This window comes from Cuculus canorus, chromosome 11 (genome assembly GCF_017976375.1).
Source record: "Cuculus canorus isolate bCucCan1 chromosome 11, bCucCan1.pri, whole genome shotgun sequence".
Classification (NCBI taxonomy): domain Eukaryota; kingdom Metazoa; phylum Chordata; class Aves; order Cuculiformes; family Cuculidae; genus Cuculus; species Cuculus canorus.
In genome coordinates, this window is record NC_071411.1 from 8,999,393 (window position 1) to 9,010,038 (window position 10,646).

A 10,646-nucleotide genomic window follows, 5' to 3' on the forward strand; every position below is an offset into this window, starting at 1 on the left:
CGGTTACCCTGGCACTCACTGTCCCCACTGGCTCTGCTGCTACAGGGTGCCTCTGCTGTCTCCTGGTGTGATTTGGTGCCTGATGTCCCTCAATGCTGGGTGTTTCCTGCGGCGCCCCACCGCCGACTGCACCCCACAGCAGCAGGGGGACACCCAGTATCCCCCAGTGCTCCCCACTGTGCCTCTGTGCCCGCTGCCTCTCTATGCGCTCTGCTGTTGGCAGCGCGCTGTCACCCGGTGTCCCCTGGTGCCGGTGAGCCGGGACTGCAAGTCCAGGTGTTTCCCAGTACTGATATGGCAGGACTGCAGGTCCCGGTGCCCTAATGCCGGGTGTCCCCTGCAGCCGGTGTGCCTGGACTGCAAATCCCGGTGCCGTATCTCCTGGTGCAACAGGTTGGCAAGTCCTAATGCCCGGTGGCCCCACCTGTCCCCTGGAGCACCCGCTGACCCAGGTGTGTGTTATCACCCAGTGTCCGTTGTGCCCCCATGTCGCCCTTTTTGCTGCTGCCCCCACCTCCCCCCGGTGCCTGGTGTCCCCTGGTGTGGGCTGGTGGGGCAGGACAGCAAGTCCCGCTTCCCCAAGTCCCGGCGTCCCTGCATGTTCCTGCACCGCCGGTGTGTGTTATTGCCCGGTGTCCCCTGATGACGCCCCGGTGCCGGTGTGGCGGGACCGCAGGAGGACGACAAGCCCCGGTGTCCCCGCGCGTCCCCCGCACCCCCCAGCGTCCGTTATTGCTCGGTGTCCGTTGTACCCGTTAACTCCTGCTGACGTCCCGGTGCCGGTGCGGCGGGACTGCAAGTCCCGTGAAGCCGCGGGCGGGCGCGGCGTCCAATGGGGCTCGGGGGGCGGTGCGGGCGGGCGCTGCCTCCGCCGCCGCCCGGTGCCGCGGCGCAGAGAGCCCCGGAGCGGCCGCGCGGCGCCGGCCCCGCAGCCCGGCTCTGAGCCGCCCGCCCGGCCCGGCCCGCCCCGCCGCGCCCCGCCGCCCTCAATGAGGTTCTTCCGACTCACCTTCAAGTGCTTCGTGGATTGCTTCTGAGCCGCCCCCCCTCCGCACCCCCGGCCGCGGAGCCGCCCCCCGGGCCGCCCCCGCCCCCCGGCCCCCCGCGACATGCCCCCCGTCCCCGCCGACACGGCCGCCCCGCAGCCGCCCGCCGCCGCCGCCACCGCCGCTGCCCCCGCGGGTTCCGGTAAGCGGGAAGCGACGGTGGGGACCGGGGGGCGAGCGGGAGGGAGAAGAGGGATGGAGAGGGGAGAGGGGGGGGAGAGGTGCCACGGCCACGCGTGACCGCGGCGCGCCCCCTCCCGCCACCGCGGGGTGAGTCACCGTTCTGCATTGTGACGTCACGCGCCGGGATGACATCTGACGTCACGCCCCCACGCGCGGAGTGGGGAGGGGGGGCGCGCGCACACACGCGTGACGGCAGCGCGGGTCCCCCCCGTGTCCGCAGAGCGCCGAGGGGAGGCGGAGGGCACGGAGCCCCCCGCGCCCGGCGAGGAGCGGGCGGTGACGGCGCCGCTGGTGGGACCCCCCGGGCCCCCGAAAGCGGCCGCCCCGGAGCGGGAGACATGGACCCGGCAGATGGATTTCATCATGTCCTGCGTGGGCTTCGCCGTGGGGCTGGGCAACGTCTGGCGCTTCCCCTACCTGTGCTACAAGAACGGCGGAGGTGAGCCCCACGCTGCCCCACGGCCGGGGACACGGGGGACACCAGAGCAGCCCGCGGTGGGGGGCACCCAGGAGACACGGGAGCACCCCACTACAGGGGAGCACCCCACGGTGGGGGCACCCCATGGGGCGCGGGAGCACCCCGTGACACGAGACCGCCCCACGGCGGGGGGCACCCAAGGGACACGGGAGCAGCCCACGGTGTGGGGGGGCACCATATGGGGCACGGGAGCAGCCCATGGGATGTAGGAGCGCAGCACTGGACGTGGGAGAACCCCACGGGACACGGGAGCACCCCGTGGGATACGCGAGCGCCCCACGCGACACGGGAGCGCCCCGCTTCCCACTCCACAGCGGGCAGGGCCCCCCCACGGGTGCCCGGTGTCCCGGGGGTCCGCGGGGAGCCCCCCCGCCCTGCCCTACATCGGCGGCGAGGGGAGGGCGCGGAGGCGGCTTCGCCATTCGCTGCGCGGGGCGGGGGGGGGGCCGGGGGGGGCCCGGGGGGAGCGGCGGCGGCTGAGCCGGCACCGATACCTCCCCCCCTCCCCGCCCAGGCGTCTTCCTCATCCCCTACCTGCTCATCGTCTTCGTGGGCGGCATCCCCGTCTTCTTCTTGGAGGTGGCCCTGGGGCAGTTCATGAAGCAGGGGGGCATCGCCGCCTGGAACATCGCCCCCCTCTTCAAGGGTAACGCTGTGCCCTGCCGGCACCCCGCGCCCTGCCTGCGCCCTACACCCCACACCCTGTGCCCTGCCCGTGGCCCCAGCACCCTGCTCCCCGCCTGGGCGCCCCCAGCACCCCGCTTAGGGCTGGCAGCACCATGACCGTGGCCCCAGTTGCCTGCACCCTGCCCACGCCCTGTCTGCGCCCGTGCACCTTGCCCGCGTCCCGCAGCTCCGCTGCACCCCAGCAAGGCTGACAGCCGCCTGCACCCGTGCCCCGCGGCGCCCTGTGCTGCCGTGCTCGGCCCCGCCTGCCCCATGGCTCCCTGCCTGCGTGCTGCCGGCTTCCCTGAGGGCTGCCGGGTCCCCACCTCGCAGCGTCCTGCTGCCTTCCCTGTGCTGCACCCCACCAGCTCCCCCTTGTCCTGTGCCATGCTGCCAGCTGCCCTCACTCCTGTCCTGCCTGCAGCTGCCGGCTCCCCTTGTCCCATCCCTGCCGGCTCCCCTTGTCCCATCCCCGCCAGCTCCCCCGCTCCCATCCCCGCCAGCTCCTGCGGTCCCATCCCCACCAGCTCCCCCAGTCCCATCCCCGCCAGCTCCCCCAGTCCTGTCCCAGGCTGCCAGCTCCCTGCATCCCCACCAGCTCCCCGCATCCCGAGCTGTCTCCACCAGCACCCCATGTCCTGCCCCATCCCTGCCAGCACCTCCTGTCCCACCCCACACTGCCAGCTCCCCAACCCCACCAGCACCCCCAGGGGCTGCCGGGTGCCCGTGGGTGCCTGCAGGCTCTGATCTCCCCGTGCTGCAGGTCTGGGCTTGGCCTCCATGGTGATTGTCTTCTTCTGCAACTCCTACTACATCATGATCCTGGTGTGGGGTCTCTTCTACCTGGTGCACTCGCTGACAAACACCCTGCCCTGGGCCACCTGTGGCCACCCCTGGAACACAGAGCAGTGCACGGAGCTCTTCCATCTTGAGCTCTGCCTCAACGGCAGCGCCAACGCCAGCGCTGGCACCGGGTCCTTCAACATCAGCTGTGCCGACATGGCCAACAAGCGTTCACCCGTCATCGAGTTTTGGGAGTGAGTGTGGAGCTGGGAGTCTCACCCGGGGCCAGGGGGAGTCGCACCAGCACTCAGCACAGCCCTGCTCTGCAGGAACAAGGTGCTGCGGATTTCAGGGGACATCAGCGAGCCAGGGGAGATGAACTGGCAGATGATCCTCTGCTTGATCACTACTTGGGTCGTCGTCTACTTTTGCATCTGGAAGGGCGTGAAGTCAACCGGGAAGGTGATGCTGGCTGGGGGGTGGTGTGCTGGGGCCACTGCTGGTTCCTGCCCTCCTTTGCTGCAGCCCGTGGGGGTGCAACACCCGCTGTCCTGCTTTTATCTGGGAGGTGCCAGATAAAATGCCACTGGAGATGTCCCCAAGCCTTGGCCCTGCTGGGACACCTGTGGCGCATGACAGAGAGCGTGCGCCCAGACCAGGGCAGGTCTCACTGGCACCCAATCCCTGCAGATTGTCTACTTCACGGCGCTCTTCCCCTACGTGGTCCTCATCCTGCTGCTGGTCCATGGTGTGACGCTGCCCGGGGCGCTGGGCGGCATCATCTACTACCTGAAACCCGACTGGTCCAAGCTGGCCGAGGCACAGGTGAGGGCAGCAGGGGGCCGAGTGCTTGGCACACCCCAGCATCCTCTCCACCCCCTGACACCCTCCCTTGTGCCCCAGGTCTGGATCGATGCCGGCACCCAGATCTTCTTCTCCTATGCCATCGGGCTGGGCGCCCTGACCGCACTGGGCAGCTACAACCGCTTCCACAACAACTGCTACAGGTAGGGTTATGCTGGCTGTGGGGTGAGCCCCCGCCGTTCCCCCAGTGCCTCCCAGTGTCCCTGCGCACACCCTGACCTGCTTTGCCCACAGGGATGCCTACATCCTGGCAGTGATCAACAGCTCCACCAGCTTCTTTGCCGGCTTCGTTGTCTTCTCTGTGCTGGGCTTCATGGCCTCTGAGCAAGGCGTGGACATCTCCAAGGTGGCTGAGTCCGGTGAGTGCCGGGAAGCAGGGCACTGTGTCCCCTGTGTCCTCCCCAGTGTGACACCACTGACTACAGTCTCCCACAGGCCCTGGGCTGGCTTTCATCGCCTACCCCAAAGCCGTGACGCTGATGCCCTTGTCACCGCTCTGGGCCACTCTCTTCTTCTTCATGCTCCTTGTGCTGGGGCTGGACAGCCAGGTGCGGCCGTGGGCAAGGGGACAGGGATGAGGAGGGGACGAGGTGGCACTTGTGCTGAGCCCCGCTCTCTGCCACAGTTTGTCGGTGTGGAGGGTTTCATCACGGGCATCCTGGACCTGTTCCCCCAGCCGGCAGCTGGCTCAATGCGCCGGGAGATCACCGCCGCGCTCTGCTGCATCGTCTGCTGCCTCATCGACCTCTCCATGGTCACGCAGGTGGGGACGCAGCGGGGACATGGTGGGGACACCCACCGCCTGGCCCCATGCCTGCCCCCGGATTGTCCCCTCCCACGGGGCTGTGGCGTGGGGTGGAAGCTGCTGCACCCACGGCAGCGGGGGTGCCCATGCCCTAGGGATGGCCCTGCCACGGGGGTGCTGTGGGAGTGTGGGGTGCCCGTGGCACGCAGAGTGTCCATGTCACACGGGGCACTGGTGCTGGCAGGGCTAGAGCCGTGCAGGCGCGGGGAAGCTGGCACAGCCCCAGTGATGTGTGGCACCGTCCCGGCAGGGCGGCATGTACGTGTTCCAGCTCTTTGACTACTACTCGGCCAGCGGGATCACGCTGCTGTGGCAGGCGTTCTGGGAGTGTGTGGTCATCGCCTGGGTCTATGGTGAGGCCAAGGGGACGTGGCGGGGGACACACAAGGGGACATGAGTGCCCCGCGGGGCCCGGCTGACTCCCCTCTCCCTGCAGGTGCCGACCGCTTCATGGACGACGTGGCTCGTATGATTGGCTACCGGCCGCTGCCCTTCATGAAGTGGTGCTGGGCCGTGGTGACGCCGCTGGTGTGCGTGGTGAGCAGGGGACACGCGTGGGCACGCGGTGCTCCGTGTCCCAGCCTGCGGGCACCGCGCTCCCCCAGGCGGCTGCTGCGGGCACGGCAACCGAGGACACGCATGTTGGGGCACAGGGGGACACGCGTGTGTCAGAGCATGGAGGGGACCATGCATGTATCAGTGCCACGGGACACACACACACGTGTCAGGGCCACCGAGGGGGGCACACGTGTCGGGAGCACAGACACACACACAGATATTGGGGCCACAGAAGGGGACACATGTGTTGGGGCCATGGAAGGGAACACATACATGTCAGGGCCACAGGGATACACACACGTGTCGTGGCCCTAGGGCATGTACTTTGGGGCCACAGGAGAGACGTGTGTTGGGGCCACTGGGGGACATACACACATATCAGGGCCGTGGGGACACACACACACAACCATTGGGGCCACGGGAGGGGACACATGTGTCGGGGGTGCGGGCAGCCACACTTGGAGGGTCTGAGGCCACCAGATCACTGCCCTGTGGAACCTCACCCCCACTTCTCCATCCAGGGCATCTTCGTGTTCCATGTAGTGAACTACAAGCCACTGACTTACAACAAGACGTACGTGTACCCGTGGTGGGGAGACGCCATCGGCTGGGTCCTGGCACTCTCTTCCATGCTCTGCATCCCCTGCACCGTCCTCTACAAACTCCTGCGCTGCAAAGGCTCCCTGCGTGAGGTGAGAGTGGCACAGTGAGGACCCTCCTGTCTCCATCCTTACCCCAGCTCAGCCATCCTTGCTGTGTCCCCCTCTCAGTCCCGTTCCCATTCCAGTTTCACCCCATCCAAATCCCATCCACTAGAGATCTCAGTCTCCTCGCCAACCAAATCCCATCCCTGTCCCCATCGCTGTCTCACTCCCACCCTCACTTGAATGTCGTCCTTGCTCAGATCACCCTCAATTCCACCTCTACCCAGGTCCCATCCCTGCCCTCTTTGCTATCTCAATCCTGTCCCCATCTCATCCCCATTCCCATGCTCTCCGTCCCTCTCTTAATCCCGTTTCAGTCCCTTCCTCATCCTAGTCTCACCCTCATCCCATTTCTGTTTCCATCACTTTCCCTCCCATCCGAATCCCATGCCTATCCCCGTCACTGTCTCGCTCCCAACCTCACCCAAATCCCATCCTTGCTGACATCACTGTTTCAATCCTGTCACCATCTCAGTCCCATCCCCATCCTTGTCTCACTCCTGTCCCCATGCTGTCCTTCTCTCAAACCCATTTCAATCCCTCCCCTGTCCCCCTCTCATCTCCATCCCCATTCAAATCCCACCGCTGTCCCCACCTCAGTCCCATTCCAAGTGCACCAGGGGATGCAGCATGCCAGGTCCAGGGCAGCCCCGGGTGTTGCCATCCCCGGGTGCTGACAGTGTCACTGCAGCGCTGGCAGCTCCTGACCACTCCGATCTGGGGCCACCACCACCTGGAGTACCTGACGCCTGAGGCAGAAGCCAAGCTGCTGGCCCCGGAGCCCCCTAAGGAGAAGACGACGCTCTTCGAGACTGTGATCTGAGCATGGGGAGGGTCGCGCTGCTCCCGCCTGCCATAGCAATAATGCCAGCACCGCCTCCCACCCACGCTGCCCCGTGCCCCCCGCGCCGTCCCGGCCCGCCAGCCTCACCGCAGCGGGGGGCACGATGGCAAGGGGAGGGGGTTGCTGGGGGGCCACGGGCCGGGGCGGCCACAGGGAGCGGGAAGGGGTCCCCAGCACGGGGGAGCGTGGCAGCTCAGGGGGCCAGCGGGGAGGCTGCGGGCCAGGGGAGCGAGCGAGACAGCCCTTCAGCAGCCCCTGCCCGCGGCCCCCGCGGCCCCCCGCTCACTAACTGCTTCCTTTAGCGTTTGTCTGGTGTAACCCCAACCGCCCCGACATCTGGCAATAAACTGGGAGACCCTGGCAGCCCCGGCACTGTGGGCAGGGGAAGGGTGGGGGGGCGGCAAGATGTGGGGTGAACCTGCCTGGAGGGGTCAGAGGTTATGGGGGACAGGACTCAGAGATGCCGGGACACCTGGGTTCCTCTCTCGGCGTGGCTTGGAGGAAACGCACTGCAGGAGCAGCAGGGTCTCTGTCCCTCTCCATGGAAGGATGTGGGTACCCACGGGACTGCGCCTGGCATGGGGCACCCCATGCAGCCAGGGCTGTCCCCTGTGCTGTAGGGACAGCCCCAGGCGGGGGAGGGCTGTGGGGAGGAGAGGTGGGACGGCCCTCACACCCAGGAATGCAGCCAGAGGAAGCCAGAGGCTCAACCTGTCCTGGACGCCTTGATTTGCCTGAGCCTGGCTCCAGTGGGATGCCAGCTGCAGGATGCCCTGTGCCCTGGGCAGCTGTGGTCTGTGCCATGGGGGCCTGCATGCTGCCCCAAGGAAGCCCCCAGCACGCTGTGTTCAGGGTGGCTACCCCAGCCATTCCTGCACCCTGGCCAGGTGTCAGTGTCCCACCATGCCCAGCGCTGGCATCCGTCACCCTCCAGCAGCGCCGTGGCCACCCTGGGATGTTTGTGGCCATCCCGCCCACGGAGGGACACGGGAATCATAGAATCACTAGGTTGGAAAAGACCTCTAGGATAATTGAGTCCAACCATTCCTATCTGCCACTAAACCACTGAGCACCTCGTCTACCCATATTTTAAATACCTCCAAGGGTGGTGACTCCACCCCCTCCCTGGGCAGCCTCTGCCAGTGCCCAATGACCCTGTCTGTGAAAATTTTTTTCCTGATATCCAGCCTGACCCTCCCCTGCTGCAGCTTGAGGCTGTTCCCCCTTGTCCTGTCCCCGGTCACTTGGGAGAAGAGCCCAGCACCCTCCTGTCTAAAACCTTTCAGGTAGTTGTAATAGAGAGCCATAAGATCTCCCCTCAGCCTCCTCTTCCCCAGGCTAAACAATCCCGGTTCCCTCAACTGCTCCTCGTAAGACTTGTTCTTCAGCCCCTTCACCAGCTTCGTTGCTCTCCTCTGGACACGCTCCAGAACCTCAACATCCTTCCTGTAGCGAGGGGCCCAGAACTGAACCCAGGATTCGAGGTGCGGTCTCAACAGTGCCGAGTACAGGGGCAGAATAACCTCCCTGGAGCTGCTGATCACACTGTTTCTGATACACACCAAGATGCCATTGGCTTTCTTGGCCACCTGGGCACACTGCTGGCTCATGTTCAGTCAGCTGTCAATCAACACCCCCAGGTCCTTCTCCTCCGGGCAGCTTTCTAGCCACTCTTCCCCTAGGAAGGGAGAGAAGAGCCAGCTCCTGCCCTGGCATCCTGGGGAGCAGGGCCGGGGCAGCGGTGCCATGGCAGAAGAGTTGTGTCCCATGCCACAGAGCTGGGTCCTGGGGCACTGTGCGCCAGAGGGGCTTGTTGGGATGCAGGCTTGCCCCACCGCGAACCCTCTCACCCTGCTGGGGTGAGCCGACAGTTCCTGCCCCACCGGCAACGCACACTGTAATTAACGCGGGCAGGGCAGAAACACCGGTGATAATTGGTGGTGACTCGTTAGCAGTGGAGTGCCATGTGCCCAGGGCGCGGCAGGACTTACCGGCAGGGCTGGTCTGCGAGGCCAGCTGGAATCCTGGGGTGCCGTGTGGCCGTGCGGGGTACGGCTGGCTCCCTGCTGCCGGAGCGGGGACGGGGTTGGGTGCGGGTGCGGGGGCGAGCACCGTCATCGCCTTTGCTTCATGCCGCAACATGCCCCGGCTCCGCCAAGCACTCCTAAAAGGCATGACTGCGGGCTGGTGTCAGGATGCTGCCGGAACAGACGGTGAGAGCGCCAGGACGGAGGTGGGCAAAGCAGGGGCAGAGGGCAGGGTCGGGAAGGGGGTGCTGGGGGGGCCTTGGCTGGCTGGGCTTTCCCCATGGGATTCCTGTAGCCCCCGTGACCCCACAGGAGGGGAATTGATGTGCGATGTGCCCTCGCAGGGGCGGGTGCCTGTGCCACCATGAACCGGATTACCGTGTACGAGCGAGCCAACTTCGAGGGGCTGAGCCGGGAATTCACCTGCGATGTGCCTGACTTGCACGAACTGGATTTCGGGGACTGCATTGCCTCCCTGAAGGTGGTGGGGCAGCCCTGGATTGCCTACACAGACCCTAAGTATGAGGGTGCGCCACACGTCTTTGAGGAGGGCGAGTACCCCTCCGTGGAGAGACCCAACAGCTTCTCGGCACTGCGCCTTGTGCACCATGACCTGGGGGATCCCCAAATCACCCTCTACGAGCGTCCCAACTTCCAGGGTGCCTGCAAGGTGGTGACAGAGGAAACCAACTTGGCATATGGGTACTTCAATGACCGGGTGGCCTCTCATGTGGTGCAGCGAGGTGTCTGGCTGCTCTACCAGCACCCCAGCCGGGGCGGTTGGCACTGTCTGGCATGGCCCGGTGAGCGTCTTGCTGACTACAAAACTGAGCTGAACTTCCAGGCTCGATTGTCCCATCTGCGCCCGCTGCAGCCCGGGCGGCCGCTGGTCTCAGCACGTCTCCTCTGGGAACAGAAGCGGGTGGAGGAAGAGCGGGAAGTGCTGGTGGATGAAATAGAGGGGGTGAATGAGACAGAGTCGGAGCAGATGCTGGCAGCCAGCAGCAGCCGGGAGTACACCACCACACTTTGGCAGAGCTTCCACTTCAGCAACGCCACCAGCCTCAAAGCAGGGCTCTCCTTCACACTGACTGTGGAGGCTTCCAATGTCTTCACAGTGCAGAAAGGGCGCAGCGAATCCAGCACCCGCAGGGAACGCGTGGAGGTGCAGCTTCCAGCTAAAATCCCCCCGCACACGGCACTCAGCATCCAGGTCTTGCGGAAGGAGGTGACGCTCTCCGTCCCAGTCCTGCTCACCATCACCCAAAATGAAGCCGTTCGTAAGGAGATGGGCGAATACCGCAGTGTTTCGGGTACCAACATCAGCGCTCGCTATTGCTTGAAGCCTCTGCCGGCGGCAGGCAGGGAGCAGGCAGCTACTGAGGGGACAGAGCCGGTGTCCAGCTCTCAGACAGAGCCATAGCCTGGTCTCCTAGGTGGTGCGGGACTGCTGGGGACAACAGTGACTCTGGCTGCCAGGACCCGATGGTTCCTCCTCTCGCCGAGTGTTGCCAATAAACCCCCTTCCTCAACCACTCGGGTCTGCTGCTTGCCAGGGTGGGAATGAGCTGGGAGGCACTGGGCTGGGGGGACACTGCGGAGAGCTGGTTGAGCTGGGAACACCAGGCTGGAGGACTATGCCCTGGATGGGACAGCAGGCTGGGGGAATGGGAGAGGCTGGGCTGGGG

At 65.7% G+C, this 10,646-nt stretch overlaps 2 protein-coding genes across 3 annotated transcripts; both read left to right on the plus strand.

The window, feature by feature from the left end:
- The first annotated feature begins 1,071 nt into the window (after window positions 1-1,071).
- On the plus strand, window positions 1,072-7,250 carry SLC6A8 (solute carrier family 6 member 8). Its single transcript, XM_054076993.1, has 14 exons — window positions 1,072-1,188; window positions 1,450-1,668; window positions 2,222-2,353; window positions 3,137-3,410; window positions 3,486-3,618; window positions 3,847-3,981; window positions 4,060-4,163; window positions 4,255-4,379; window positions 4,456-4,568; window positions 4,646-4,783; window positions 5,076-5,178; window positions 5,262-5,362; window positions 5,905-6,075; window positions 6,779-7,250. The coding sequence occupies exons 1-14, from the start codon at window positions 1,110-1,112 to the stop codon at window positions 6,908-6,910; spliced, it is 1,959 nt and encodes a 652-aa protein (XP_053932968.1). The 5' UTR covers window positions 1,072-1,109; the 3' UTR covers window positions 6,911-7,250.
- A 151-nt stretch (window positions 7,251-7,401) lies between these two features.
- Window positions 7,402-10,484, plus strand: LOC104063655 (epidermal differentiation-specific protein-like). Of its 2 annotated transcripts, none has more exons than XM_054076995.1 (2): window positions 7,402-9,164; window positions 9,303-10,484. In XM_054076995.1, exon 2 carries the CDS (start codon window positions 9,323-9,325, stop codon window positions 10,379-10,381), a length of 1,059 nt encoding a protein of 352 aa, XP_053932970.1. In that variant the 5' UTR covers window positions 7,402-9,164; window positions 9,303-9,322; the 3' UTR covers window positions 10,382-10,484. The 2 variants fall into 2 exon arrangements, with proteins under 2 accessions (XP_053932970.1, XP_053932969.1); XM_054076994.1 differs by having other exon boundaries at window positions 7,402-9,144.
- The last annotated feature ends 162 nt before the right edge of the window (window positions 10,485-10,646 follow it).